Source organism: Puma concolor, chromosome D3, assembly GCF_028749965.1.
Source record: "Puma concolor isolate L17-30 chromosome D3, mPumCon1.1.hap2, whole genome shotgun sequence".
NCBI classification, from domain to species: Eukaryota; Metazoa; Chordata; class Mammalia; order Carnivora; family Felidae; genus Puma; species Puma concolor.
In genome coordinates, this window is record NC_141678.1 from 94,047,547 (window position 1) to 94,074,968 (window position 27,422).

The 27,422-nt window shown below is 44.0% G+C and overlaps 1 protein-coding gene across 14 annotated transcripts in view; it reads left to right on the plus strand.

Annotated features, from left to right (window-relative positions):
- ATP9B (ATPase phospholipid transporting 9B) overlaps nt 1-27,422 on the plus strand; it is a 250,770-nt gene that overhangs the window by 20,595 nt on the left and 202,753 nt on the right. For 8 of the 14 annotated variants that reach the window (XM_086683267.1, XM_086683271.1, XM_086683265.1 and 5 more), the window contains exons 2-4: nt 523-699; nt 18,065-18,215; nt 21,138-21,251. In XM_086683267.1, coding sequence (XP_086539393.1) covers nt 523-699; nt 18,065-18,215; nt 21,138-21,251 — 442 coding nt within the window. Of the gene's footprint in view, nt 1-522; nt 700-18,064; nt 18,216-19,868; nt 20,074-21,137; nt 21,252-27,422 lie in introns of those variants that run through there. The other 6 variants (XM_086683266.1, XM_086683268.1, XM_086683273.1 and 3 more) reach the window with 4 other exon arrangements.

Genomic DNA, 27,422 nt, shown 5'->3' on the forward strand with positions numbered 1-27,422 from the left:
CAACAAACCAGGGGCACCAGGTTCCTGCCTTGACCATAAGACACCTGCGTAGGTCAAAAGTCACTTCCATGACTTTGATTGATGAGTGTAAAGTTGGTCAAATTTTATATCCTTTCAGTCTGGAACAGTATGGAGATGTGACCCGGACATACGCATTTTTTGCTAGTAGTAGTATTTTAGATGATGGACTTTTTTATATTCCTGAATTGAACACTGTGAGTGGGTGGTACCGTCGAGCTGACCGTTCACCCTGATGACCGTGGGGGGCTCCCCTCAGAGCACGGTCACGGCGGCTTCCTTGGGGAGCCTCTTCTGTTTCTGCTTACCCTGGCTAGGTAAGATTTTTGCAAAGGAAAGTCGCATCCGTTACTTACAATGGTTTGCCTGCGCTGCAGACAGCTTAGTTTGAGGAGTACAGAAAAGCGTGGTCAGTAAAGTTGGACCGGCTCGGGTCCTACATGATCCCCTCACCGTGACGGAAGCCTGCCAGACCTGCCTCAGCACTCTGCTCTTACCTTTTAGCAGGTACCAGCTGGAAGATGAGTCCGCCCACCTGGACGAAATGCCACTCATGATGTCTGAAGAAGGCTTCGAGAATGACGAGAGCGATTACCACACGCTACCACGAGCGAGGACCGCGCGACGAAGGAGAGGACTGGAGCGGTTTGTCTGTGGAGGCTGGAAGCTCCTCTGTACCAGGTGTGGTATCTGTTGCTGCCTAGTGTCCCGGGCACCGGGGTTACAGAGTTCAGACATTTAAAAGCTTAGCTTCTAACATTTATTTTCGTATCAAACTAAAGACAGTCTAAACGAAATGACGTCATGGAGAGTGATAGCCATTAGAACCAGAGGGGGCCGGAAAGCCAAATTCACTTTTTTTAAGGGTCGTTTTAATGCATAGAAGATGGAGAAAATGAGCGGTTTTGTAATTAATGCATGGTAGAATCAGTTCTGGTTACCATGTCAGCATTTACAGCTAAGTTCCCTTGTCTTCGTCTGTGGTTATCCTGTGTCCAAAAAGGCGGATATGGGCCCGTAAAATGTAATGTATTCACACCGTAGCCGCCTGTGTGCGTTATTTGACTGGAATGCTTTGACTTGGAGTAAGATTCTTCTGTTAATTTAACCAGAAGGAGATGAAGGCAAGGACTGCTTATACTTTAAACAGGTTCACTTGTGGTTGACATAAACTGCATTAAGTCTGCTCACCTTTGACTTTAGAGTCTGGTGTGTGAAACCACACTCTGTGTGTAGGCCACTGACTGTCCTCCAGCCCTGGGGACTGGCAGGGCAAGATTACGGCTGGCCAATGCCAACATAACTTGAGCAGAGTGTGTCTAAGAAGTTACAGCTTTTCTAGTCTTTCTGTTCAAGGCTTGTGGTCGGAGCCTTTCTTACGGTCATGAACTTCTGTCCCTTTCCCCGTAAAAAGAATATACGTAATTGTAGAAAGAGATCTTACTTATCATTCTCTTTATCCCATTAGAAGTTTGTAGAAAGATGTTTTTAAAAAAAATTTTTTTTAAAGTTTATTTTTGAGAGACAGAGACAGTGTGAGTGGGGGAGGGACAGAGTAAGAGAGAAGACACAGAATCTGAAGATGCTCCAGGCTCTGAGCTGTCAGCACAGAGCCCGAGGCGGGGCTCGAGCTCACAAGCCGTGAGATCATGACCTGAGCCGAAGTCGGACGCTCAACCCACTGAGCCACCCAGACGCCCCTTACAGAAAGATGTTTTTACACCTGATTTGATTTCAGTGTCAGCTCATGCAGCGGTCTTCAAACAGTGTTCCGTGGGCTCCTAGGGACTCCAAGGAGTCCCTCAAAGAGGTGGGCAGTGTCGAGTCAGGAAGTGAGCCCGGGCAGGATTTAGGCTTATTTATCCACCCCCCTTTCCACTTCCACTTGGTGTCTGTCTTTTTCTTTCTTACCTCTTGTAAGCTTTTCATATGAAGAAGGAATTTCACGGCCAAGCAAGGTTTTAGAAATCGCTGACTTGTGTCACAATTTCTAGGTTAAATAGCCCGTATTCCTAGAGTGTTCTCTGTGGGCACTTACTAATTCTAGAGTTAATTTCTTTAGCAGTTGCAGAGCTGTGCAGATTTGTTTTGTTTTTGTCGTGTCAGTTGTGATGCTTTGTGCTTTTCAAGGGATTTATCTTTTTTCAAATATATAAATTCCTGTGATGTAGGATGAATGAGGCTTTGTAGGGATGTCACATTTTTTTAATTCATGATATTGTCAATTTGTCTCTCCCTTTTTCCTAGTAATCTTGATAGAAGATTATCCGTTTTCTTTTTTTCAAAGAGCCAAACATCTGGTGGTATCTTTGCTTTTGAAATTTTAAACTTTGATCTTGAAATAAATCCTAACTTCTAGAAAAGTTGCAAGAATTGTACAGAGAATTCCTCTATGCCTTTTGCCCAAGTTCACTAATTTTGAAGCTTCCGCCATGTTTATTCTACCTTTCTCTTCACATCTTACCGTTATTTTCCGAGTCATTCAGACTGGGTTGCTTCTACATTCCTTTCTCTACGTCCGAGTACTTCATCGTGCGTTTCGTAGGAGAAGGGTATTTTCCTCCATCCGTCATGCAGTCGCCGTGTTCAGATGTAGTGTTGGTACCGTGCCTTCCGTCTGCTGTCCCCATCCTGTCCTCCGTCGTGCACTTCTTCTCTGGGCTGGTGTGGCTGTTCGGTGGCGTGTCTGTGCAGTGTCCGTTAATCCGGAACCGTCCTCGCTGTTGGTCTTTCATTGTGTTGATATTTTTGAGACTGCAGATCAGGTATTTTGTATGTTTCAAATTTGGGTTTGTCTGAGGTTTCCTTGCTGTTAGATTCAGGTGAAATATTCTCTGTGAAGCACTGTAGGAGAGACACTGTGAACGTAGGGTGTTTGCTTCCTGTTTCATTGACTTCTGTCGTCCCTTCATTTTTTCTCATACTTTGAGCTTAATTTGCTGTTCTTTTTCTAGCTTCCTAAGATGAGCATTGCAGTTTTTTCTGTTTTAAAAATAAATGCATTTAAGTTTTGACACATGGTATTTTCATTATCATTTAGTTAAAAATATATAACGATTTTCATTGTCATTTCTGCTTCCATCGATGCAATTTAGAACCATTCTGCTTAATTTCCAAACAGTCGGGAAGTTTCCTAATTATCTTTTTGTAATTGACTGTTGTCTTAATTCCACTGTGGCTGGAGAACGTACTTATGATTTTTTTAATTTCAGTCTTTGTAATGTGTTGAAACTTGCTTTATGATTCATCGTATATGGACAACGTTAGTTAATTTTCTGTGTGTATTTGAAAAATAATACACATTTTTTTAGTTGTTGTGTGTGTTGCTCTGTATGTCAGTGAGTTATAAGAGCTGATTGTCTTGGTTGAGTCCTCTGTATTCCCGAAGTTTGCTCGTTTATCAGTTACGAGAAGCTTGGGTGGTTGAGGGTGTGTCTCCTGCTTTAAATGATGTCAGTTCTGCTTTGTATATTTTAGAGTATGCTATTAGGTGATGCAAGCGTGGGATCACTAACTTACGTCGGTTTGGTCTTTGTCTCTGATGGTATTTCTTCTGTGCGTGCGTATGTCTGACTTCAGTACAATGATACCATCTTTCGTTTTATTTTTTAATTTTAATTCCAGCTAATTTACAGTGTTAGATTCGTTTCAGGTGTACAATGTGGTAATTCAACAGTTCCACACATCCCCCTGTGCTCATCGTGACAAGTGCGCTCCTTAATCTGCATCCCCTGTTTCATGCCCCACCCCCACCCCTGGTGACCATCAGATTACTCTCTGTTATTAAGAGTCTGTTTCTTGATTTGTCTCTTTCCCTCCCTCCCTCCCTCCCTCCCTCTCTCCCTCTGTCAGTACCAGCTTTCTTTTATTTGTATTTGTATCATGTATAATTTTCTGTCTTTGTTTTATTAAAAAAAATCTTTTCTTTTGAAATAATGATAGTTTCACAGTAAATTGCAAAGATAGTAAAGAGGGTCCCACCCGCCCCCACCCAGTCCCCCCAGGGGTTGCATCTCACATCCCTGTAGTGTGGCGTCAGACGGGAAGCTGGCTGCGCTGTACCCGTGTGTACTTCACTCACTGTACTACACGTGTGGGATCGCAAGGCCGCCAGGGCAGTGACGACGCAGACCTGTCCCGTCGCCACAGCTGTCTCCTGTGTGCTGCCTTCTGGGGTCCTGTTCCCTCCCCTGCCCCAGTCCCTGGCCTCTGGCAACCACTAGTCTGTTCTCTAGCTCTGTACGTTTAGTTTTGAGAGTGTTGTATAACTGAAACCATTCGGTGTGTGATTTTTGGAGATTGGCCTGTTCGGTCAACACAGTGCCCTTGAGATCCATTCAGGTTGTGGGGTGTATCGACGACGGTGTGTTCCTTTTTATTGCCGGCTGGCATTCCATGGGATGGATGAATGTTTGACCACTTGCTGTGCAGAACATTGAGATTGTTTCAAGTGTTTGGACGTTACCAATAAAGCTGCTGTGAACCAGCAAGTGCAGGTGTTTTGTGTGTGGACGTGTTTTCATTTCTCTGGGATAAACGTGCAGGAGCACAATTGCTGGGCTGCATCCTAGGTGTGTGTTTAGTTTTCTAAGAAACCGCTGGACTATTTATATTTCCCAGACTGGTTGTGCCATTTTACATTCCCACCAGCAGTGTGTGCGAGATTCAGTGTCTCCATGTCAACATTTGTTGTCACTGTTTTTATTTTGGTTGCTGTAATATGTGTGTGGTGACGGCTCACTGTGGTCTTTGTTTGCGTTTTCTAAGTGACTAGCGAGATTATCTTACTTGCCATTGGCATATCTTGTTCAGTAAGTGTTTCTTTAGGTCTATTCCTTTTTCTTCTTGGTTTTGTTTTATTTCTGTTGAGTTTTGAGAGTTCTTTACGTATTTTAAATTTTATTTATTTATTTATTATTTTTTAAATCTTTTGGATTTTAATTTCTTTTAATGTTTATTCATTTTCTTTTGAGAGAGAGAGAGAGCACAAGATGGGGAGGGACAAAGAGAGGGAGACACAGAACCCGAAGCAGGCTCCAGGCTCTGAACTGTAGGGCTCCAACCCACAAACCGCGAGATCATGACCTGAGCCTAAGTCAAACACTTAATTGAGCCACCCACGTGCCCCTTAAAGTTTTTTTTTAATGTTTATTTTTATTTTATTTTATTTTATTTTATTTTATTTTGAGAGAGAGAGAGAGAGAGAGAGAGAGAGACAAACATGAGCAGGGGAGGGGCAGAGACAGAGGGAGACACAGGATCTGAAGCAGGCTCCAGGCTCTGAACTGTAAGCACAGAGCCCGATGCAGGGCCCAAACCCACGAACCGCAAGCTCATGACCTGGGCTGAAGTCAGACGCTCAACCGACTGAGTCACCCAGGCACCCCAAACGTTTATTTACTTTTGAGAGAGACAGAGAGAGAGACAGAGTGCAAGTGGGGGAGGGGCAGAGAGAGAGGGAGACACAGAATGTGAAACAGGCTCCAGGCTCTGAGCTGTCAGCACAGAACCCTATGTGGGACTTGAACTCATGAACCACAGATCATGACCTGAGCTGAAGTCAGACACCCAACCGACTGAGCCACCCAGGCGCCCCCTTCTATATTTTACTTGTGAATCTTCTGTCAGCTAGGCTGGTTGCAAATATTTTCTTCCACTCTGTAGCTTACCTTTCCATCCTCTGAAAGAGTTTTCCACAGATCCAAAGTCTTTGATTTTGATTGTTTTTCCGTTGAGCATTATACTTTTGATGTCACATCAGAATTTTTCACTTAGCCCTGTGTCTCAGAGATTTTCTTCTACAAGTTTTATAGTTTTTCTTCTTTTTAATTTTTTTAATGTTTATTTAATTTTGAGAGAGAGAGAGAGACCAAGCAGAAGTGGGGGAGGGGCAGAGAGAGACAGACACAGAATCCCAAGCAGGCTCCAGACTCTGAGCTGTCAGCACAGAGCTGGATGCGGGGCTCCAACCCATGAAACTGTGAGATCGTGACCTGAGCCGAAGTCGGCCGCATAAGCAACTGAGCCACCCGGGTGCCCTGACAAGTTTTATAGTTTATATTTAGATCCTTTTGAGTAATTTTTGTGCTAGGTGGGAAGGTTCGGTGGAGATTTTTTTTTTTTTGCCTATGTATATCCAGATGCCTCAGCACCATTTGTTGGAAAGAACATCCTTCCTTCCTGAATGGCTCTTGTACTGGTGTCACCAGTCTGTTGGCTGTCCGTGAGCGGGGCTGTCTGCTCGCTTTTGTTATCTGTACTGTCTATCTGTTTGCCCTGCTAGTGCCCCTCAGTCTGGAGTGCTCTCTCTTCATCTAGGTCTTAAAAAGAGGCCAGTTGATTCCTTGTATTTTGTTCTTCTTTTTCCAGATTCTTTTAGCTATTCTGGTTCCTGTCCCTTTCCATAGACATTTTAGATAATCTTTTCCAATCTATAAAGTCCTTCCAGGAATTTTGATAAGGGATTATGTTTAACCTGTATATTAACTTGGGGAAATTGACATCTTTACTATGTTGAATCTTCTAGATCACAATTTACTTCTCTCCGTTTATTTAGAACTTTGATATTTTTCATCAGCATTTTATAGTTTCAGAACCCAGGTCTTATACATGTTAGGTTTATTCCTAAGTCAGTCAGTCTTCCTTCCTTCCTCCCTTCCTCCCTTCCTCCCTTCCTTCCTTCCTCCCTTCCTTTCGTGTTTGTAACTGACATGGCATTTTATTTTATTCTAATTAATTAATTATTTTATATTTTTATGTTTGTTTATTTTGGGGGCAGGGAGGGGCAGAGAGAGAGGGAGACACAGAATCCAAAGCAGACTCCAGGCGCTGAGCTATCAACACAGAGCCTGATGCAGGGCTCAAACCCACAAACCTCGATATCATGACCTGAGCCGAAGTGGATGCTTAACTGACTGAGCCACCCATGTGCCCCATGGCATGGTATTTTAAATTTTGGTTTCCATATGTTCATTGCTGGTGTGCAGAACTAGAGTTGAATTTTGTGTTTGTCTTTTATCTTGCAACCTTGCTGAACTTACTGTTAGTGCTAAGAGTGTTTTTTTGTAATTTTCTACATGAACAGTTATGTCATCTGCAAATAGAGACAGTTTTATTTCTTCCTTTAAGCCTGTATGCCTTTTATTTTCTTTTTTTGCATATGGGTCTGTCTGGAACATACACTATTATGTGAAACAGCAGTGGTGGGTATACCTTTTTGCTACTTTTTTTAATTTTAATTTTAATTTTTTTTAGGCAGAGAGCAAGAGAGTGCAAGCAGGAGAGAGGCAGAGGGAGAGAGAAGGAACCCCAGGCAGGCTCCATGCCCAATGGGGAGTCTGATGAGGGTTCAGTCCTATGACCCTGGGATCATGACCTGAGCCATAATCAAGAGTTAGATGTTCAACCAACTGAGCCACCCAGATGACCCCCCTTGTTGCCTCTTGTTCCCAGCCTTTGGGAGAAAGCTTTCCATATTTCACCACTAAGTATGATGTGAGCTATGGGTTTGTTTGTTTGTTTGTTTAAAATAGATTACTCATCTAAAACTATTGATAGTTTTCTTATTTAAAATCTCTCTTTGGGGGGCGCCTAGGTGGCTCAGTCGGTCAAGCGTCTGACTTGCCTTAGGTCATGATCTCGAGGTCTGTGAGTTTGAGCCCAGCGTCAGCTGACAGCTCAGAGCCTGGAGCCTGCTTCTGATTCTGTGTGTGTCTCTCTCTCTGCCCCTCCCCCACTTGTGTTCTGTCTCTCTCTCAAAAATGAATGAACATTAAAACAATTGTTTTTTAAATCTCTCTTGTGTTGGGTGGGTGTAATACAAACATTTGTGTCAGATTCAGAAACAGGATCTAGAGATACAGATTTGAGAGTCCTGTCATTGTCATAGAAGAAGCCACATGGAAGGATGGTGTTTCTGAACACGTCACAGGACATGTGGCATAGGTCTATGAAAAATAAAGGAAAGGGACACCTTGGGGAGAAGGACAGTTCTGGGAAGGAAGACTAGAATCCATTCTCTTAGGCGGGGGGGCGGGGGGGGAAGCGTAGCACTGGAAGAGTGGAGAAGTGGTAGAGAAGGTGACTTTTTTTTTTTTTTTTTTTTTAATTAAAAAAATTCAGAGTGTGCGTGCAAGCTTGGGAGGGACAGAAGGAGAGAGGGAATCCTAAGCAGCCTCCACACTCAACACCAGAGCCCGATGTAGGGCTTGATTTCATGAACCGTGAGATCATGACCTGAGCGGAAATCATGAATCAGGCACTTGACCGACTGAGCCATCCAGGCACCCCCGGGATGACTTTTGTCTTGTCCTTAGTTGGGAACATGGCGTCATTTGGGTGAGGAGATGACTGGGATCCAGATGAGGATTGAAAACATGGGAAAATCGGTCCTGGCTTTGGTAGAGAGATAATAACCAACAAAGGAGAATCAATAGTGATGCATTTGTATTGCATCCAGCATAGTGTTACGAGTTTCTGTCAGTGAGAGAGCCTGAACCGTTGCAAACTTGGTAGTGGCCGTGTGGCTGTGGGAGCCTCGGGAGCTATATATTAACCATATTTGTTCTTTCAGTCTATGAGCGTGGAAGGTTTTCCATTTTTTTGTGTCTTCAGTTTCTTTCCTAAGCTTTCTATAGTTTTCAGTCTATAGATTTTTCACCTCTTTAGTTAGGTTTATTCCGAGGTATTTTATGGTTTTTGGTGCAATTGTAAATGGGATCAATTCCTTCATTTCTCTTTCTGTTGCTTCGTTATTGGTGTATAGAAATGCAACCGATTTTGGTGCCTTGATTTTATATCCTGCAACTTTGCTTATTTCACATATCAGTGTTATCAGTTTTTTGGTGGAGTCTTTGGGTTTTCCACGTAGAGTATCATGTCTTCTGCAAAGAGTGAATGTTTGATTTCCTCCTTGACGATTTGGATCCCTGTTATTTCTTTGTGTTGTCTGATTGCTGAGGCTAGTACTTTTCAATACTATGTTGAATAACAGTGGTAAGAGTGGACATCCCTGTTGTGTTCTTGACCTTAGGGGGAAAGCTTTCAGTTTTTCCCCATTGAGGATGATATTAGCGGTGGGTTTTTCATATATGGCCTTTATGATCTTGAGGTACGATCCTTCTATCCCTACTTTCTTGGGGATTTTTATCAATAAAGGATGCTGTATTTTGTCAAATGCTTTTTCGGCATCTATTGAGAGGATCTCGTGGGTCTTGTCCTTTCTTTTGTTAATGTGATATGTCACATTGATTTGTGGATATTGAACCAGCCCTGCATCCCAGGAATAAATCCCACTTGATTGTGGTGAATAATTCTTTTAATGCATTGTTGGATCTGTTTGGCTAGTATCTTGGTGAGAATTTTTGTATCCATGTTCATGAGGAAATTGGTCTCTAGTTCTCCTTTTTAGTGGGGTCTTTGTCTGGCTTTGGAATCAAGGTAATGTTGGCCTTGTAGAATGAGTTTGGAAGTTTTCCTTCCATTTCTATTTTTTGCAACAGCTCCAAAAGAATAGGTGTTAATTCTTCTTTAAATGTTTGGTAGAATTCTCCTGGAAAGCCATCTGGCCCTGGATTCTTATTTGTTGGGAGATTTTTGATTGCTGATTCAATTTCTTTACTGGTTATGGGTCTGTTCAAATTTTTTGTTTCTTCCTGTTTCAGTTTTGGTAGATTCTATCTTTAGGAATTTGACCATTTCTTCCAGGTTGCCCAGTTTGTTGACATATAATTGCTCATAATATTTTCTTACTATTGTATGTATTTTGCAGCATTGGTTGTGATCTCTGCTCTTTCATTTGTGAAACGAAAGTATTTCATTTGGATCCTTTGTTTTTTCTTTTTGATTAATCTAGCTAGGGGTTTATCAATTTTGTTAATTCTTTCAAGGAACAAGCTCCTGGTTTCATTGATCTGGTCAACTGTTTCTCTGATTTCGATATCATTGATTTCTGCTCTAATCTTTATTATTTCCCTTCTTCTGCTAGTTTTGGGCTTTATTTGCTGTTCTTTTCCAGCTCTTTTAGGTGTAAGGTTAGGTTGTGTATTTGAGACTTTTCTTCCTTCTTTAGGAAGGCCTGGATTGCTATATACTTCTCACTTAGGACCACCTCTGCTGCATCCCAGAGGTTTTGGGTTGTGTTTTCATTTTCATTAGCTTCCACGTCCTTTTTAATTTTCTCTTTAATTTCTCGGTTAACCCATTCATTCTTTAGTAGAGTATTGCTTAATTTCCAAGTATTCCTGGTCTTTTCACAGTTTTTCTTGTGGTTGATTTTGAGTTTCATAGCAGTGTGGTCTGAAAACATGCAGGATATGATCTCGGTCTTTCTGTACTTGTTGAGGGCTGATTTGTGACCCAGTATGTGATGAATTCTGGAGAATGTTCCATGTGCACTTGGAAGAATGTGTATTCTTCTGATTTAGGATGAAATGTTCTGAATATATTTGTTAAGTCCATCTGGTCCAGTGTGTCATTCTTAGCCATTGCTTCCTTGTTAATTTTATGTTTCGATGATCTGTCCATTATTGTAAGGGGGTGTTGAAGTCCCCTACTCTTAGGGTATTATTATCAGTGAGTTTCTTTATGTTTGTGATTAATTGATTTATATATTTGGGTGGCTCCATGTTGGGGACATAAATATTTACAGCAGTGAGATCTTGGTGGATAGACCCCTTAATTATGTTATAATGCCCTTCTTCATCTCTTGTTACAGTCTTTATTTTAAAATCTAGTTTGTCTGATATAAGTATGGCTACACCGGCTTTTGACAACCGTTAGCATGATAGATGGTTCTCCATCCACTTACTTTCAATGTGAAGGTGTCTTTAGGTTAAAATGAGTCTCTTGTAAGTAGCCTGTAGATGGGTCTTGTATAGAGCCTATGTCTCTTGATTGGAGCATTTAGTCCATTGACATTTAGAGTGACTATTGAAAGATACGAATTTGGTGCCATTGGGTTGCCTTTTGAGTTCATGTCTCTGGTGATATTCTCTGGTCCTTTCCAGTCTTTGTTGATTTTGGTCTAATTTTTGTTTTGTTTTTTCTTTTCTCCACTCAAAGGGTCCCCCTTAGAATTTCTTGCGGGGCTGGTTTAGTGGTCACAGACTCCTTTAGTTTTTGTTTGTGTGGGAAACTCTTTATATCTCCTTCTATTTTGAATGAGAGCCTTGCTGGATAAAGAATTCTTGGCTGCATATTTTTCCAATTCAGCATGTTGAATATATCCTGCCACTTCTTTCTGCCTGTCAGGTTTCTGTGGCTAGGTCTGCTGTGAGCCTGAACTGTGTTCCCTTATAGGTTAAAAAGTTTTTTTTTCCCCTTGCTGCTTTCATAATTCTTTCTCTGTGTATTTTGTGAATTTGACTGTTATCTGCCTTGGTGATTGTTGGTTTTTGGTAAATCTAATCGGAGTTCTCTGTGCTTCTTGGATTTTGATGCCTGTGTCCTTCCCCGGATTAGGATAGTTTCCTGCTATAATTTGCTCATGTAAACCTTCTCCTCCCTTTTCTCTCTCTTCTGGGACTCCTATCATTCGGATGTTACTCCTTTTTAATAAGTTACTGAGTTCTCTAAGTCTCAAATCGTGATATTTTGCCTTTATTTCCCTCCATTTTCCTTCTTCATTATTCTCCATAGTTTTATTGTCTTAATTGCTGATTTGCTGCTCTGCTTCGTCCATCTTTTCCGTCATCGCATCCATTTGAGATTGCATCTCGGTTATAGCATTTTTAATTTCATGCTGACTAGATTTAATTCTTTCATCTCCGCAGAAAGGGGTTCTAGACTTTTTTCAACCCCAGCTAGTATTCTTATTATCATGGTTCTAAATTCTAGGTCAGACATCTTCCTTATATTTGTGTTGATTAAGCCTCGGCTGTCATGTCTTTCTCTTCTTTCTTTTGTTCTTCATTTTGTCATCTTGGAGGAAAAGAAAAAGTAAAATATAAAAATTAAAAAATTAAAAACAAAGCAAAAAATCAAATGAAGCTTGATGCTAGGTGTGTTTTCATCTGCTTGTTGAAGGAAACTTGATAGAATAGAAAAGGAAAGAAAAAAAGGTAAGAAAAAAATTAAAAAATTATATAGTAAAATAGAATTAAATGAAATAGAATAAAAAATTTGTAAAGTAAAAAATAAAAAATAATAAAAATAAATTTTTCTTTCTGTATGCAAGAATGAGGAAGAAAAACGAAAAAAAGAAAACAATGTAAGCAAAAACAAAGCAAGCAAACGAACAAATACATGAGCCAGAAAACAGAATGAAACTGCAGTGAAGTTACATCCAGTTTCCCTTAGAACTGAACAGTGAAGCCCGCTATAGTCCGTACATTAAGCAGGTGGAGGGACTTGTGCTGGTCTTCTGGATGGTGTACTTGGAGGGCACAGTTGGGCAGGGCTTGGTGTAACGGCTGTATTGTCCAGTAGGTGGCGCTGCGTAGCTTACTGAGGTGGATCATTGTGGCACACGTGCGTGCACATGAGAGATGGAAATGGTTTCACCCGGTTGCCTAGTCTCTGGCACAGGAACTTCGCTCTTTCACCGACTGGTGATCAGGCACCTCTCCGTTGTCTCAGGCCTCCATCCACTCCCCATCTCTACACAGATAGGGTACCCTGTAGACTTCAGAGACCCCTGTGGCTTGGACCCACACCAGCTCTCTGGGGGAGGGTCTCACTGAGCAATGGCCGGTCCTGGCTCGGCCCAGAAAATGTTCATGCCGTTGCACAGCAGCGGAGGTTCGGAGGTTATGGCCAGTCACAACACACAGCTGGCACCAGGTTTTGCCACACTCTGGCATCTTTGTCCCAATACCAGCAAACGTGGCTGCTCTCTGGGATCCCCTGGGACCTTTGCCCGTGGGGAGGCTTTATGGCCTCTACCAAATGCACGCCAAGCAGCGGAACTGCTTCTCCCCGTGTGGCACACGGACCTCTCAGACCCCGCTGCCTGCTCCTGGGGCTCCGCCCCGCTTCCTCACCAGAGCACCGCCGGGCACTGGGCTCCAGAACTTCAGACTGTGTTCCACTGTTTGTAGAATCCTGGTGGTACTGAAACCCTCTCCTTTCTTCTCGTCAGTGGTTTTGGGGAACAGATTCCTTGTTCAGTTCCCTGCGAGTGTTTTCACTCTTTCTCTCCAGCTGCTTTTGGGGGGAGTGCTTTTCTTGCACGATCTTGATGTGCCTCACTCTCCCCCTTTCTCTTTCTCTGTCCTCTCTCCACGGAAACAGCTCCCTACCCTCTGGGGCTTTTTTCTCCACCAGTTCACGTCTCCGCACGGCGTACCTGCCGAGTTCTGTGGCTCAGGGTATACGGATTGTTGTGTTAATCCTCAGATCAGTTTCCTAGGTGTGCAGAATGGCTTGGTGCTGATCTGGCTGCGTTTCAGGGACAAGACAAGCTGAGGGTGTCCATGCTGCTCCGCCGTATTCACTCTTGGATTTAGTCTTACTTGACTTGACCATGTAAGGTGATTTATGTATAAATGGGCAGTGTCTCCTGAGCAATTGCTCACTTAGAAAATATTCCACTTCCAAAGAAGTGTTACCAGGTGAAGCTAGCTCCTGGGTGTTTCCTCCCAAGGACCTCCGTTTCATTCGCCCTCTTGTTATCAGTATTCACAAATCCATCTTCCTCAGAAACTGCCCCTCGTTTTATTTTCCTGCTTACCTCTACAGCTCCATGAGGCTTAAGTATACTTTCTGGGTTCCTCATCTTGGGGGCTTATGCACTCAAGGCACCCGTCTTCCCCTCCTGCTCCTAGTTTCTGCCTGCGTCGCCAGTGGCAATTCTGGTGGGACCCCAGGCTCTTAAACCCTCAAGGCTCTGCATTCATTTAATTCTGTGAAATAGCATGTGATTGGATTGTGGCTCCCTGTCTACTACTTTCTTTTGTATTTGTATAAGGAAATACTTAGTAATAATACTTTTGTTGATAGTTACCAGTAGCCAAGTGTTTCAAATAATCGTTACATCTTGGAAGTCTAGGAATCTTTTTTTTTTTTTTTTTCCTATACAGGGCTATAGGGAAAAATTAATAAACTGTTGAGTATACGTGTTTTTAGCCCTTGGTATTTAATTTAGAGTTTATAGAGTATAAGGCTTTGGAACTCACTGGGTTGTTAGGTTCAGGTGCTACACGCAGTGGTGTTGATGTCGACGTTTTTATTTTAGCTGTTGTCTGCAGTGTGCATGTGATGCTCAAAGTGGTTTTACATTTATGGAGCCTTTTGTCTGTATAAGAATATGCTGATACCAGCGTAAACTTTGTAAAACCCACATTTTCTAAATTTTACATACATTTTTCAAACGCTCAATTTTTCTTGTTCTCAATATCACGGTAGATTTGCCCGACTCGTGTACGTTAAGCTGTCACACACATTAGGTAAGTAGGTGTTTCAGAACAAAAATTCCTGTTTGAATACTTTGCTGGAGGATTTTCGCTCCGAATTGAAGTGCTAAAGGAAGCGCACACATAGGAAGCTTGTATCCTGTCTGCTGCAGCTGTGTCTGCACCGTGCTCCCTGTGGACCAGCCCTGTCCGCTAACCCTCCCTGTGACGATGGGAATGTTCTAGATCTGCGATGTCCGGTATGGTAGCCGCTGGCCAAGGTGGCTGTTGAGCCCTTGAAATGTGGCTAATGTAACTGAGGAACTGGACTTTTTATTTCACTGAATTTTGATTCATACTGAGATAGTTACATGCCGAATGAATAGTCTGGGTGGCTCAGTCAGTTTAGCGTCCCACTCTCGATGGCGGCTCTGGCCGTGGTCTCGCGGTTTGTGAGACTGAGCCCCCCGTTGGGCTCCATGCTGACATCATGCCGCCTGTTTGGGATTCTCTCTTCTCCGGCCCTCCCCCACTCACGCTTGCACTCTTTCTCTTTTGTTCTCTCTCTCTCTCGACTAAACTTAAAAAAAAAAGTCACGTGGCCAGTGGATGCTATATTGGGCAGTACGGTAACGTGGACTTCTTTTTAAATTTTTTTTTTTAACGTTTATTTATTTATTTTTAAAATTTTTCTTAGTGTTTGTTTATTTTTGAGAGACAGAGACAGCATGAGCAGGAGAGGGCAGAGAAAGAGAGAGGGAGACCCAGAATATGAAGCAGGCTCCAGGCTCTGAGCTGTCAGCCCAGAGCCCGACGCGGGGCTCGAAGTCATAGACCGCGAGATTATGACCTGAGCCGAAGTCGGCCGCTTACCCGACTGAGCCATCCAGGCGCCCCAGCGTTTATTTATTTTTGAGACAGGGAGAGACAGAGCATGAACAGGGGAGGGTCAGAGAGAGGGAGACACAGAATCTGAAGCAGGCTCCAGTCTCTGAGCTCCAAGCTGTCAGCACAGAGCCCGACGTGGGGCTAGAACTCACAGACCACGAGATCATGACCTGAGCCGAAGTCGGCCGCTTAACCGACTGAGCCACCCAGGCGCCCCTGTGCACTTCTTTTTAAAAAGCTTTTTTTTTTAATATTTATTATTGAGAGACAGAGAGTGGGTGGGGGAGGGGCAAAGAGAGGGGAGACACTGAATCCGAAGCCGGCTCCAGCCTCTGAGCCATCAGCCCAGAGCCCGACGCGGGGCTCGAACCCACAGACCGTGAGATCGTGACCTGAGCCGAAGTCGGACGCCCAGCCGACGGAGCCACCCGGGTGCTCCCAGTAACGTGCGCTTCTGTGTCAGATGCAACTTTCTAAGATTGGAGGCATTCTGAGTGTGACTCGGGAAGCCACGTAGCTCTGCCAGCAACGAGTTGTTTCGTCTTGGAGAAATTGCTTACTTTTCTGGCCCCCAGTTTCCTCCTGGGGGAGACGTGGGGGTCTGACATCTCCGGAAGGTAGTTGCGGGTGTCAGACCGATTGAACCCGGAGTTTGGGGAAGAGTCCCTCCCGGCTCGTGTAACGTGGGTCTCGTGTACCATAACTGCGTGGCTTTTGTGCACCAGGAGTACCGGCTGTATGCGGTAGATAAGAGGCTGGCAATTTTGAGCTGCTGCCGGGAGGGAGCCCCCTGACCTCCGGGGTGTCTGGGGTCCTGACGGGGGAGGGGCGGGTGGCAGGGGCGTGGCAAGGTGGATGGTGCCAGAGGAGAAGAGTCCTTGGGAGGGTGTCCAGGCCACACAGTAGAAGCAGCAGCAAGGTGAGAAATGGGAGTTTGATGCTTATTATATTTTATTTGAAGTCTTATTTAATTTTTGTTTCATTCACGCCTGAACAGATCACAAATCCCTAACATTTTACTAAAGCTACTTGATGATCCGTTACTCTCCCACCCCCCCCCCCAAAGAAAGCAGTAAACATGGGAATACTTAGACAGCCTTAAATCACTTTAATAACATCCTGATTTATAGCAGTCGGGGACTTAAAAGTATACTTGATATGTGAAGATGCTGTCTGTTCTTAAAAGTTGAAGCAGGAGGGTCGCTGGGGGTGTGTCAGAGCTGACCCGCCGCATGCATTCCCATCGTGGGAGAGCTCACTCACAGTGACAGTGCTCCCGGTGCTGTGGCCGGGTGCCCACGACCGAAGGCCAGGGGGCTTCCGAGGGCAAAGCCCTGCCCTTCCAGACCGAAGATCTTCTGGGCACAGCTGGCAAGTAGGCGGACCGTCCGTAGAGACGCCTGCACACATCTGTACGCTCACATGGGATGCTCCCCGGCTGGGACGTGAAGCGCCGTGTCTGCGTTTTGATCACTTGCAAGGCAGGCGATTTCCGGAGGGTCGTGTCGGCTAGTGCCCCACCGTGGAAGTTAGGCGGTGACTTCAAGGTACAAGTCCAGACGCATCAGCCTCATTTTGTAATGACGCCTAGAAGACTGTCATCGTCACGCAAAATTACTGTGACCTTTTGAGCTTACTCTGTCACCGAGGGGAGTTCGGCATTTGCGCCTTCTGCTGCCGGCCTGCCTGTCCAGCCTGGAGCGTACCTGGAAGACTGTTCCCAGGCTTCCTCAGCGTTGTGGGGATCTGAATTAGATCAGATTTTATTTATTTATTTTTTTTTTTAATTTTTTTTTTTTTCAACATTTATTTATTTTTGGGACAGAGAGAGACAGAGCATGAACGGGGGAGGGTCAGAGAGAGAGAGGGAGACACAGAATCGGAAACAGGCTCCAGGCTCTGAGCCATCAGCCCAGAGCCCGACGCGGGGCTCGAACTCGCGGACCGCGAGATCGTGACCTGGCTGAAGTCGGACGCTTAACCGACTGCGCCACCCAGGCGCCCCTAGATCAGATTTTAAATTCATGATTATGTTACGCTCAGTTGAGATGGCTCTGATGCCTTTTCATCATTTTCTTAAGTATTTTGAGAAAACTTTATTCTCTCTATCCAAAAATGGTGGTTTGGACGTCCAGGGAGTAGAAGTATTTGTGCTCCTGGAGCCCTGGTGCTGTTAGAGCAAGGACAGATCTAACATGTTTACTGCACAGATGAGCATGGCTGCATGACAATGCAGTGGAGCTGTCACTGTCACTAGAACATCCCACAGAGCATCAGTACCCTTTCTAAATACTGAATTGAGCCGTAAGTCTTAACTTTGTATTAATGCTACTAGAAAAGTCGCCTTTTTAGAAAGGAAAAAAGTGGTCCCCTCAAAGAAGAGAGGGCAGGTCACATTTGGGATGAATTGATGTCTGAGGACCTCTATCATCAAATTCCTGAGCGGTGTGTTGAGAATTATGAACAACAGACTGTCTTTTTCTCAGCGTAGTAAAGCATTGACTACTTCAGAATGTCAGTGTGGTTTTCTGTTTTTGTTTTTTGTTTTATGTTTTGTTTCGACCCTGTTTGGTCTAAACAGGGAAGGTAGTTTCCTTGAGATTCTAAAAGTCGTCATATACTTGCTCATATGAGTTTCTCTCAGTGTTTTATGTCACACCTTCATATCCATAAAACTTACTTTAAGACAACCCTACAGATTAGCTTTAGATACGCTGTCAGTGTCTGGTGCATATACACAGAAACAATCCGTATTGGCTCTAAATGTGTACGATTAGTTTAAAGACTTGGAATAGAGCATTCATAATGTGTCTCTTTTTTTCATACAGTTGCTGTGATTGGCTGGTAAATATTTGTCAAAGAAAGAGAGAACTAAAAGCTCGCACAGTGTGGCTCGGATGTCCTGAAAAGTGTGAAGAGAAGCATCCCCGAAACTCTATCAAAAACCAGAAATACAATATATTTACCTTTATACCCGGGGTAAGGCTGTTACATTCTGAAAACTGGGCTTTTATATGAGACATTGCCAGCTGCTTTTGTTTTCACTGTTTTTCCCCCCTTTTAATCGTGTCCCGTCCAAATCAGTGTCCCTTTGTTTTTGAACCATTCACGTTTCAGATGATTGTTAAATAATTCATGCACACTTTTACGGGTACCGCATAGAGTTCAACTTAAGAAAGTTTATAGTTTGGGGCGCCTGGGTGGCTCAGTCGGTTAAGCGGCCGACTTCGGCTCAGGTCATGATCTCGCGGTCCGTGAGTTCGAGCCCCGCGTCGGGCTCTGTGCTGACAGCTCGGAGCCTGGAGCCTGTTTTGGATTCTGTGTCTCCCTCTCTCTCTGACCCTCTCCTGTTCATGCTCTGTCTCTCTCTGTCTCAAAAATAAACATTAAAAAAAAAAAAATTAAGAAAAGAGAAAGTTTATAGTTGGACTTCAGCCTTAGATAAAAATATTTATGCTACTGTAGAAATAACCAAGTAGGCCTGAATTAAATTATCAGAAAAGAGCTGTAAGTTTTGTTTGGAAGTGAAGCTGAATGCCAAGTGTAAAGCCTGCGTAGGAGCCTCCAAATGAGAGTAACATAAGTGCTTACACAGACAGGACTCCGTAACAGAATCTCTGTAAGCATTTATAGATGGATTTTCTACTTCAAACATTATGAATTTCAGGCCATGTATTATTGTATTATTCGTTATCTTAAATAGGTATTATGCTGAGTATAAATATTGAGGTTTAAATATTTGATTAATTTTTTTTTTATTGCTGGTGATATTTTTGTCTTAAATACGTACAAACTCAGTCTGTACGTATTTAGAATGATTGGATAATTTTTGATTTCTGTGCATCATTTCCTATTTTAATAGACGAATTTATTCATCTTTCTACAGGCAAAAGGCAGCTACTACTGATTATGTTTCTAGATCAAAGTTTTTGACATGTTCTAGTTATTAGCTTTATGCTATTTTGCAAGAAAGTCTCTTGGTTTTGTGAAATAAGAGCTGTCTTATTTTTCATGTTTTTATGTAAATAATCATGCCGATTTTATGTTGGGCATTGATTACCTCCCACCACCCTTCCCCATCCATCTAATAGTTGGTGAATGCTTGATATCTAATTTGCTCTTTATTAAAACACACAAAACCGTTGGCTCCGTAATTGAAAGACTGCTCTTTTGTCAGGATATAAAATGTAAACTGTCTTTCAGGCAGATAAATACTCTCATCTGCATTGATTGAAGCTGCTGCTTTCTTTTTAATTTTAAATTATTAAATACTCGCGGATTGGCTAAGCATTGCACATTTTCCTAAAGGTCACAAAGTTCATTCAGTAGACAAGAAAGTATTGATTACAGTGGCTTAAAGCCAACAGTGCAGCTTAATTTTGACCAGAGTAAATCCACACAGCCTGCCAAGATTGGCTGTGTCCTGAAAATACCTGTTGATGGGTTGTCTGCGCAAGTATTACCGTGTGAATTTTTTTCCTTAGATTGTCTCTTAAATTAGGCTTTTCATCTAAAACGTAGTATTTTAGAAACATTTGGTAATTGCACAGTAGGAATTCAATGCCATTTTTAGCACCAAATGGCAATTTTTGAATTGCTAATAGATATAATTTATGCTAACAGAGATTTTAAAGAAATCACTGAGGAAAAAGAGCTTTCTCTCCTGCTGAGATTAATTTATGAAATGACTGAAAACATTTTTAGACAGCAATTGAATATGATTATGAATATAAACATGTTATCAATGCAGCCGATGCTTTAGTTGCACAAGCAACTGTGTGTCGATGTAGAAAACTTCATTACGTGAAACCGTGGTTCCGGACTCTTTAAGTCAACAGTAAGTACTTAACCCACTGCTCTGCTCTGGTTGAAATTTTCCTACCTTCGAGTTGCATAAAAAATGGTATCCAAGGAGATTTTGACTGCAAGTTGCAAGGATGGAAGTTTAATTGCGGTTACAACTGCTGTTTGAGTTATTCTCGTCTGTAAACACGAGGTTTCTTCCATTTTCGTTTTCAATTTCAATTTAATAGTTTGAGAATTTGTAAATAGAAGTGTAGTAATATACCGGATCTTGGGTTTTCTTCCTTAAAGACAACTCTATTTCAATTAAAAAACAAAAACAGAAAGTTGCAGGATTTGCCTTCCTAACATTTTGTTGAATGATATTTATTTTATATTTGAAGCTCTTGTTGCAGGTTCACTGCTAAGAGTCTGTAAAAAATACGTAGGCATCTGTCTCCAAAATTGCTTTGGAATTCACATTCTTTTATATGTCATCGTCTCTTACCGTCTGCGAGAAGCAGATATTTACAGGAGGCGGAGGCGGTTTTGTGAAGTCACGTTGTGTGCACTCTCTGCCTGTTCACTTAGCTTTTGTGAAACTGCCCTGACGTTCGTGTTCAGAAACGTGGCTGTCGTGTTTTATTTTTTACCATTGCATAAATACAAGGTTAACACGACTTTCCCATTGTAAGATTTTCTGAGTTATCAAGATACACATTTGTGTGTATATAAATATATATTGATCGACCACCAACACTGGAAAGGACTTGCTATCTCATTTGCTTTGCTGTACGTACAAAGATATTTATATGTAGGTCAGTGTGGAAAACTGGAAAATCAAAACTTTTAGAGGATGCTTTTAACATAGTTGAAAGTTCTAATTGTCTTTTTTTCAATTTATTTTAGATATAATTTTGAGGTAACCTTACCTCGCTTTGTATGTGATTTGGTTATTGGAAAGCCAGTGCCAAAATTAAGAAATTTACTGTAACTCAGGGCATATTCTCAATGTTTGATGGAGATGTAGTTAGATATTGTGCCGATTTAATTATTTGATTGAAGTATTAAAGATTTTCCTTGGAGAGACTGTGTTAATTTTTTCTTTTTCCTTTTTAGGTTTTGTATGAACAATTCAAGTTTTTCTTGAATCTCTATTTTCTGGTAGTATCCTGCTCGCAGTTTGTACCAGCATTGAAAATAGGCTATCTCTACACCTACTGGGCTCCTCTGGTAAAAGAAAAGATTTTTGAAATTAAGTTAAATGATTATTTAGAATATGGTTTTAAGAGTGGAGATGATTGAGAGAGAAACTGATCAGATTTTAAGAAACGTGATATTGTTGCCGTGTATCTGTGAACTTCCGTGAAAGATTTTACAGAGCTCGGTCACATGTGTGCCAGGCAGCCCTGCAGGAGTGTCCGGGTGGTGCACTGCTCCGGGTGTCGTCTGGAGAGGCCGCTAGGCACCCCTGCTGGTGGGGGGCGGGGGGGGGGTGGGGTGGTTTCCATGGCGCGTTCTGTACTGAGGCTGCGATAACGGGTCGGTCTCTCCCCTGTGCTGATGGCACTTTCTGGAACCAGGGTGTAATCTGCTCAGCGACCCTCTTATCCTGACAGATGGGCGGTTCTTACTTTTGGCTGAAGTATCTCAGTGAAGTCCGGACCACTTCTGCTTGACCCCTCAGTGCATAAAAGTTTTGGAAAGGCAAATGATACTTCTCATCGAATACTTCCATTTCCACCATAATGCCGCTGGGATAGTTTGATGCTGTTTGCTGATAATTTTCATCAGTTTTCAGCTTATGTAGACAATACGAATGCCTTCTTTCTTCCTTGCACCTAGAAAAATGGACTGCTTCCTTTGGACTGCTCCCTTTTGGGCAGATTGTCAGCATAATCCAGTCAAGACAACGTAGTGAAACTCCTCCTTTAGGGAAGGAGCCAGCGCAGTGCTCACTTACCTGCCGAAGTGCTCCTCTCGGAGCCGGGACGTGAGCGGCGTGCTCTGGAGTTCATTTCTCCGGGCTGCGCAGTTCTGCCGCCTCTCACAGCCGGTCTCAGATGCGCCAGGGCGACTGGCAGAGGGGACAGAAGTCTCGTTGGCAGGGTCGCTGGAGTCAGCCCCTCCTCCTGTGCACCCACACAGACTTCAGAGGAGCGCAGGTTTGAGCAGAGACAGTAATGGTGTTTGTAGTACAGAACGATCACGGAGTCAGTACGGTGCACTCAGGAAATCAGTGGGGTTGGAAGATGCCGGGATTATCTAAGTTAGGCCCCTGTGAGGGGTGGCATTGGGATGACATCTGGATTTCTGAGAGCCCGGGCCACGCACTGGTCAGGGAAGAGAGAGGCGCAGGCCCGGGGAGCCACGGTTGCGGAAACTCTCGGGCCAGGATGCTGGGGGTGCCGCTGGAGCGTGGGGACGTGGGACGGTGCTTGTAAGGGAAGTCAGGGTGCTCGCACTTGATCCTGAGCGGGAGAGGGAGCCCCGTGACTGTGTGGGTGTCGCGTAGCACACGGGCGACACCGAAGCTCAGCCCTCAGTGCTCAGAGTTGGTGTTCAAGCCAGGTGGCTGTGGAGAGGCGACGGAGGGGGCCTTTCTCTTCTTTTCCCCCTGCTCACCTTCCTTCCCCTGCAGGCAACTTCTGTTTGCATTTGAGATTCAGTTGTTAAGCGTCTCCCAGTAATTGTACTACTTATGTTTGTCTCCCTGAAATCGTATTGTTTGCATGCTCTGAAAAGTTTGCATAAAGATTACCTTAGTCCGTGTACCCTTTTGCAACATGCGTTTTGACTTAACATTGTTTTATAAAACGGATCCCTGACACGTACAGGTCTAGTTCACGTACTCTTCGCTTCTCGGAAGTGTTCCGTTGAATATATACACAGTCGATTTGTGCATCTTCCCAGGGAAGGAGACTTTCAGTTTCTTTCTGATTTTTCACAGTTAACAGACTCGGCTGTGACGATCGGTCTGATTGTACGTTGTTCCCTGTGCGTCCTGGGAGTCTCATTGCCTAAGCCCTGCTTAGTTTTCCCATTTTCCAGTGAAAGCGTAGATCAAGTGTACTTATGATCTCAGGGTGTTTATTTTTGGCCCCTCTTCCTACCCGTGGCTTCGCAGGGTGCTCTCACCCCTCCAGTGTCACCGCCAGCTCGGCCTGAAGTGTCCATTAGTGCTGATTGTCTGAGGACACGGGACCCTCTTAAAACTCTGACGTACAGAGCGTTCGTTTGTTTTGCTTTTGTGTCTTTTCCTCATGGCTGTGACTTAAGTGGCTCGTAACCAAGGAGAATGTTCGTTGCAGGTGGATTCCTAACGAGGACTTGCTTTTCAGTGTGCGCAGAATTGGCTGTGTCGGCCAGAGCCGCCCCTTCCTCTGTCCGTGTGAAGTTTACGTCCGCCAACCTGACCTGTCCTGTCAGCCGCAGGTGTTTGAAGCACTTGGCGTGTGGGAATTCACTTCGCCGTGCACAGAGAAGTGCCCCGGTAGGCACCTGGCTCAGTACTCCTAGAAGGGACGCTGAGCAGAGGCTCAGGGGCCCCGCGGAAAAGTGAAAAGCCCTCTTCTCCCGTTTGAGTTGCGCTTCATGCTTCCTCGGGACTTGCCGGCCGTTCCCCGCGCCCCTGTCCCCACGCCCCGGTGGACCTCCAGCTGGCCTGCTTAGGAATCCGCGCCCTGCCCTTCCCTGCCCCGGTGGCAGCCACGGTTGGTGCCTCTGGTCGTGTGATCAGTAAGGACTTGTGAGTCTGTGCTTGTGCTTGTCGTGCACGTTTTAACCTCTGATTTAGCAAAGGTCTTAAAAAGTTGATGTGTGCATCAGGCTCGCCTTCAAATCCCAGAAGCAGGCTTAGGTAGACTGGTTCTTTGATCCAAGCTCCCCTCTGAAACGTTTTTTGGAAACTGAAAATTCAGATACCACACAGAGAAGATCTTTTTTATTAGTCGCGGCAAATTTACACTAAATCTGTATCCAGACCACATACTGTTTTTTGTTTTGTTTTAAAGTAAAGGAAGTATTCTGCAGCAGGATTCTCACAGCTCCTGAGTTCCTCCTGTTTCTCGAGCCGCCCGTCCACCCCGTCCTGGGGGGCCTGCCCTGGCGCGTGGCCTTCGTACGCACTCACGTCGCACTGCCTTTTCTCTGCTTGCCTTGTGAGGTTCTGTAAGGCAGAACCTTCTGAGGTTTCTTGCTCAGAAAAAGGGCTCGGCATCTCCAGATTCCTCCCTGACAGAAACCCGCCAATCCAGCGTAAACCCGTCATCCGGCCGGTGGTTATAAAATCTTCAGTCTCCCGCAGCAGGCAACTTCTGATTCCTTCCTTCTGTTCTCCAGCTAAAGGGTGTTTCTGAAAACACTGATAGCTTCGTAATCGTTTTTGTCAGTTATTCCTGGCGGTATTGTTTACTTCAGCTCTGATCTCCTTTCTGTTATATCTTGCCATATGACAGAAGAGTCAAATAATTGATTTCATTATTACATTCTTGTGTCGGAATGAGGGTTACCTTTCGTATCATTCAGCCTTGGGAACAGCTCTTTGAGGGACAGCTAGTGTAACCAGAGTACCAAAACGGATCGCGGTGCTTCTGTCGGAATGAATGGGGTGGGATAGACCTGCCCATGCAGACGATTCTTAGAGGAAGTCTGGGTTGGTGATGCTACCTTTTCCATATAAGATGTGGTCCTGGAAGTTCGTTAACACGTAACTTCCAGGGTGACCAGGGCGTTTGCAAGAGACTCTGACTTTCAGTATGATTCTCCAGTCCTTCCCTCTGTCCACTCCTTTCCTGAGTGTCTCTGTGCTTCGCTGGTGTGGGTGGAGTACGGAAAGGAGAGAGGACATCACTCACTGGGACTCCTATCGCATGCTGCCCAGGGACAGCCACTCTCGCAGAAGTACTTGCACTCCTTGTGCCTCAGTTTCCCTGTCTGAATTATTGCTCATTAGGTTTTGGTGGCATTTAAAAGTTGACTCATTCAAGAAACATAGAAAAATTTGGGCGCCTGGGGGCTCAGTCGGCTACGCGTCCGACTTCGGCTCAGGTCACGGTCTTATGGTTCGTGGGTTCGAGCCCCGCGTCGGGCTCTGGGCTGACAGCTCGGAGCCTGGAGCCTGCTTTGGATTCTGTGTCTCCCTCTCTCTGTCCTTCCCCTACTCGTGCTCTCTCTCTGTCAAAAATAAATGAACATTCAAAAAAATTTTAAAAACCCCATAAAATAGTTTCTGGGGACTCCTGGGTGGCTCAGTCAGCTAAGCTTCTGACTTCTGCTCAGGTCATGATCTCACGGTTCATGGATTCGAGCCCCACGTCAGGCTCTGTGCTGACGGTGTGGAGCCTGCTTGGGATTCTCTCTCTCCCCCTCTCTCTGCCCCTCCCCTGCTCGTGCTCGCGCTCTCTCTCTGTCCCTCAAAGTAAATAAACTTAAAATAAAAAGCTTCTGGTATATAAGAATCCCTCAAGTTTAAACTGGTATTATAGCAATAGAATTTTTTGTCTTTTGATAAAAATGCATATTATTTTGGCAGTTACTTTACGTGACTCCTGGGTCGTCTGGCGAAGTAGGAAAAAAGAAGTCCACCTTATGAAACGAGATTTAGTCATGGCCTGTGGACCGGCCACGTGAGACATTCCCGTCATCCGTTCTGATTAACAGGCTGACCTCAAATACTGTCGTGTCACTGAAGTACTGTCACCCCCTTGCGTCCAGTCTGGGTTTTCCAGTAGCGGTACCGTAGCTTCGGTCTCGGACGTGGTCGGTGCTGAGGTCGCGGGAAGGCCCGGCCCCTCCTGTGGGAAGACTTACTTACCCACATCTTCTGTAGGCCGTCAGTCTGCAGTGACCCAGTTAAGACTCAGTGGATGTAAACTCTGCAGGTGGAGGTCCGTGGGTCGTAGACTCCCGTGCCTGTAAAGGAAACCCTGGCCTCAGCTGTGCCTTTCTTGGAATCTGCTTTATGTTCTGAGGCTGGCTTTTGGGGTTTTTCTCAGGATAGATAAGCCGGAGACGGACGTGGTGGCACGGGAGTGGCCTCCACATCTGTTACGTGTTCGGGGAAACCTTAGGTTTGGAGCGTGGCTGCGAGCTGCTCGTGTGCACCAGCGGTCTTCGGGGCTCTGTTTCCTCCCAAGAGCGCTCACCTCCTGTTTTACAAGTTGGGACCCGACCCTCTGTCGCATCTTCTCTAATGTTACTGCTTTGAAGTAGAAGCCTACTTTCACTTATCGAGTTCCTGGAAGCACTGGGAACTCTTACGTTTTGTGGCTTAAAGTTCCTTGATGAATGGAGAATTCACTTTTGCTGTCTTTAAGCCATAGGGTTACAGGGTGAAAGTTAGATCCACCTGCACAGTTTAGATGACATACACACATCTGGGACCTGCGCCTCACAGAGGAGAGGTGAAGGCACCCTCTTCAGGTGGGGCTTGAGCAGAACACCTTCCAGGTGATGGCCATGCGCTCGCCTGATTGACCCTCTCCTTTAACGGTACCGTCTTCAGTGTGTAAGTAACGTGCTTGACAACCATTCTCCTCTTACCTCTCGGGATGGGTCAGTCACAAACACAGTTTTACGGAATTCTACGTGGTGAACGTGAGTCCTAATAGTAAATGCTCTCTATGTGAGAATGGCTCACGGAACTGTCTTTCCCGGATGGGTAGATGCGTGTTTTTCACGTTACTGACAATGAGTTGTGACTTAGAATTTGTGTATTTAAAGTGGTATTGTCTTCTCACCCGAGACTAACGGCATCTTTGAGTTAAGGAAATACGGTATTTCATCGTACGAGTGTACCAGGAATTTCTTATTTGTGGACATTTAGGTTATTTCCAGTTTCTTATATTTGATGCCGGGATCCTTGGTTTTTTTTTTGTTTTTGTTTTTTAGGATAACTTTCTAGACGTGGAACTGTTTGGTTAAAGTGTGTATAAATTTTAAGGCTTTTGATAACACTAAATTTTTTTAAAGTATTTTTGGTATTTCCTGTTTTGGATTTTCATATTTTTTTTTTGTCTTCTATGTGCTAAAAGACATTTAGATGGAAAAGAAAGAGAAAAGCTGTCTCTGTTGACAAGTGGCATGACCTGGTGTGTAGGCAAGTCTGGGGAGTACACACACAGACTTGCTGGGGCTGGTAAATGAGTTAGTGAGGCTACGGGGTATAAGATAGATACACAAAAAGCACTTATATTTTTCTGTACTAGCAGTGACCACCTGAAAATGAAATTAGTGTAGTAATTTCATTTATAAAAGCATCAGAAAGGAGAAATAGATTTAGCTAAAATGCAAGATTTCATACTGAAAACTTAAAACGTTTTTGAAAAAATTAAAGATCTAAATAGATAGAAGTCATCCCATGTTCAAGAATTGAAAGACTTGATATTATTGTAATGATAGCAC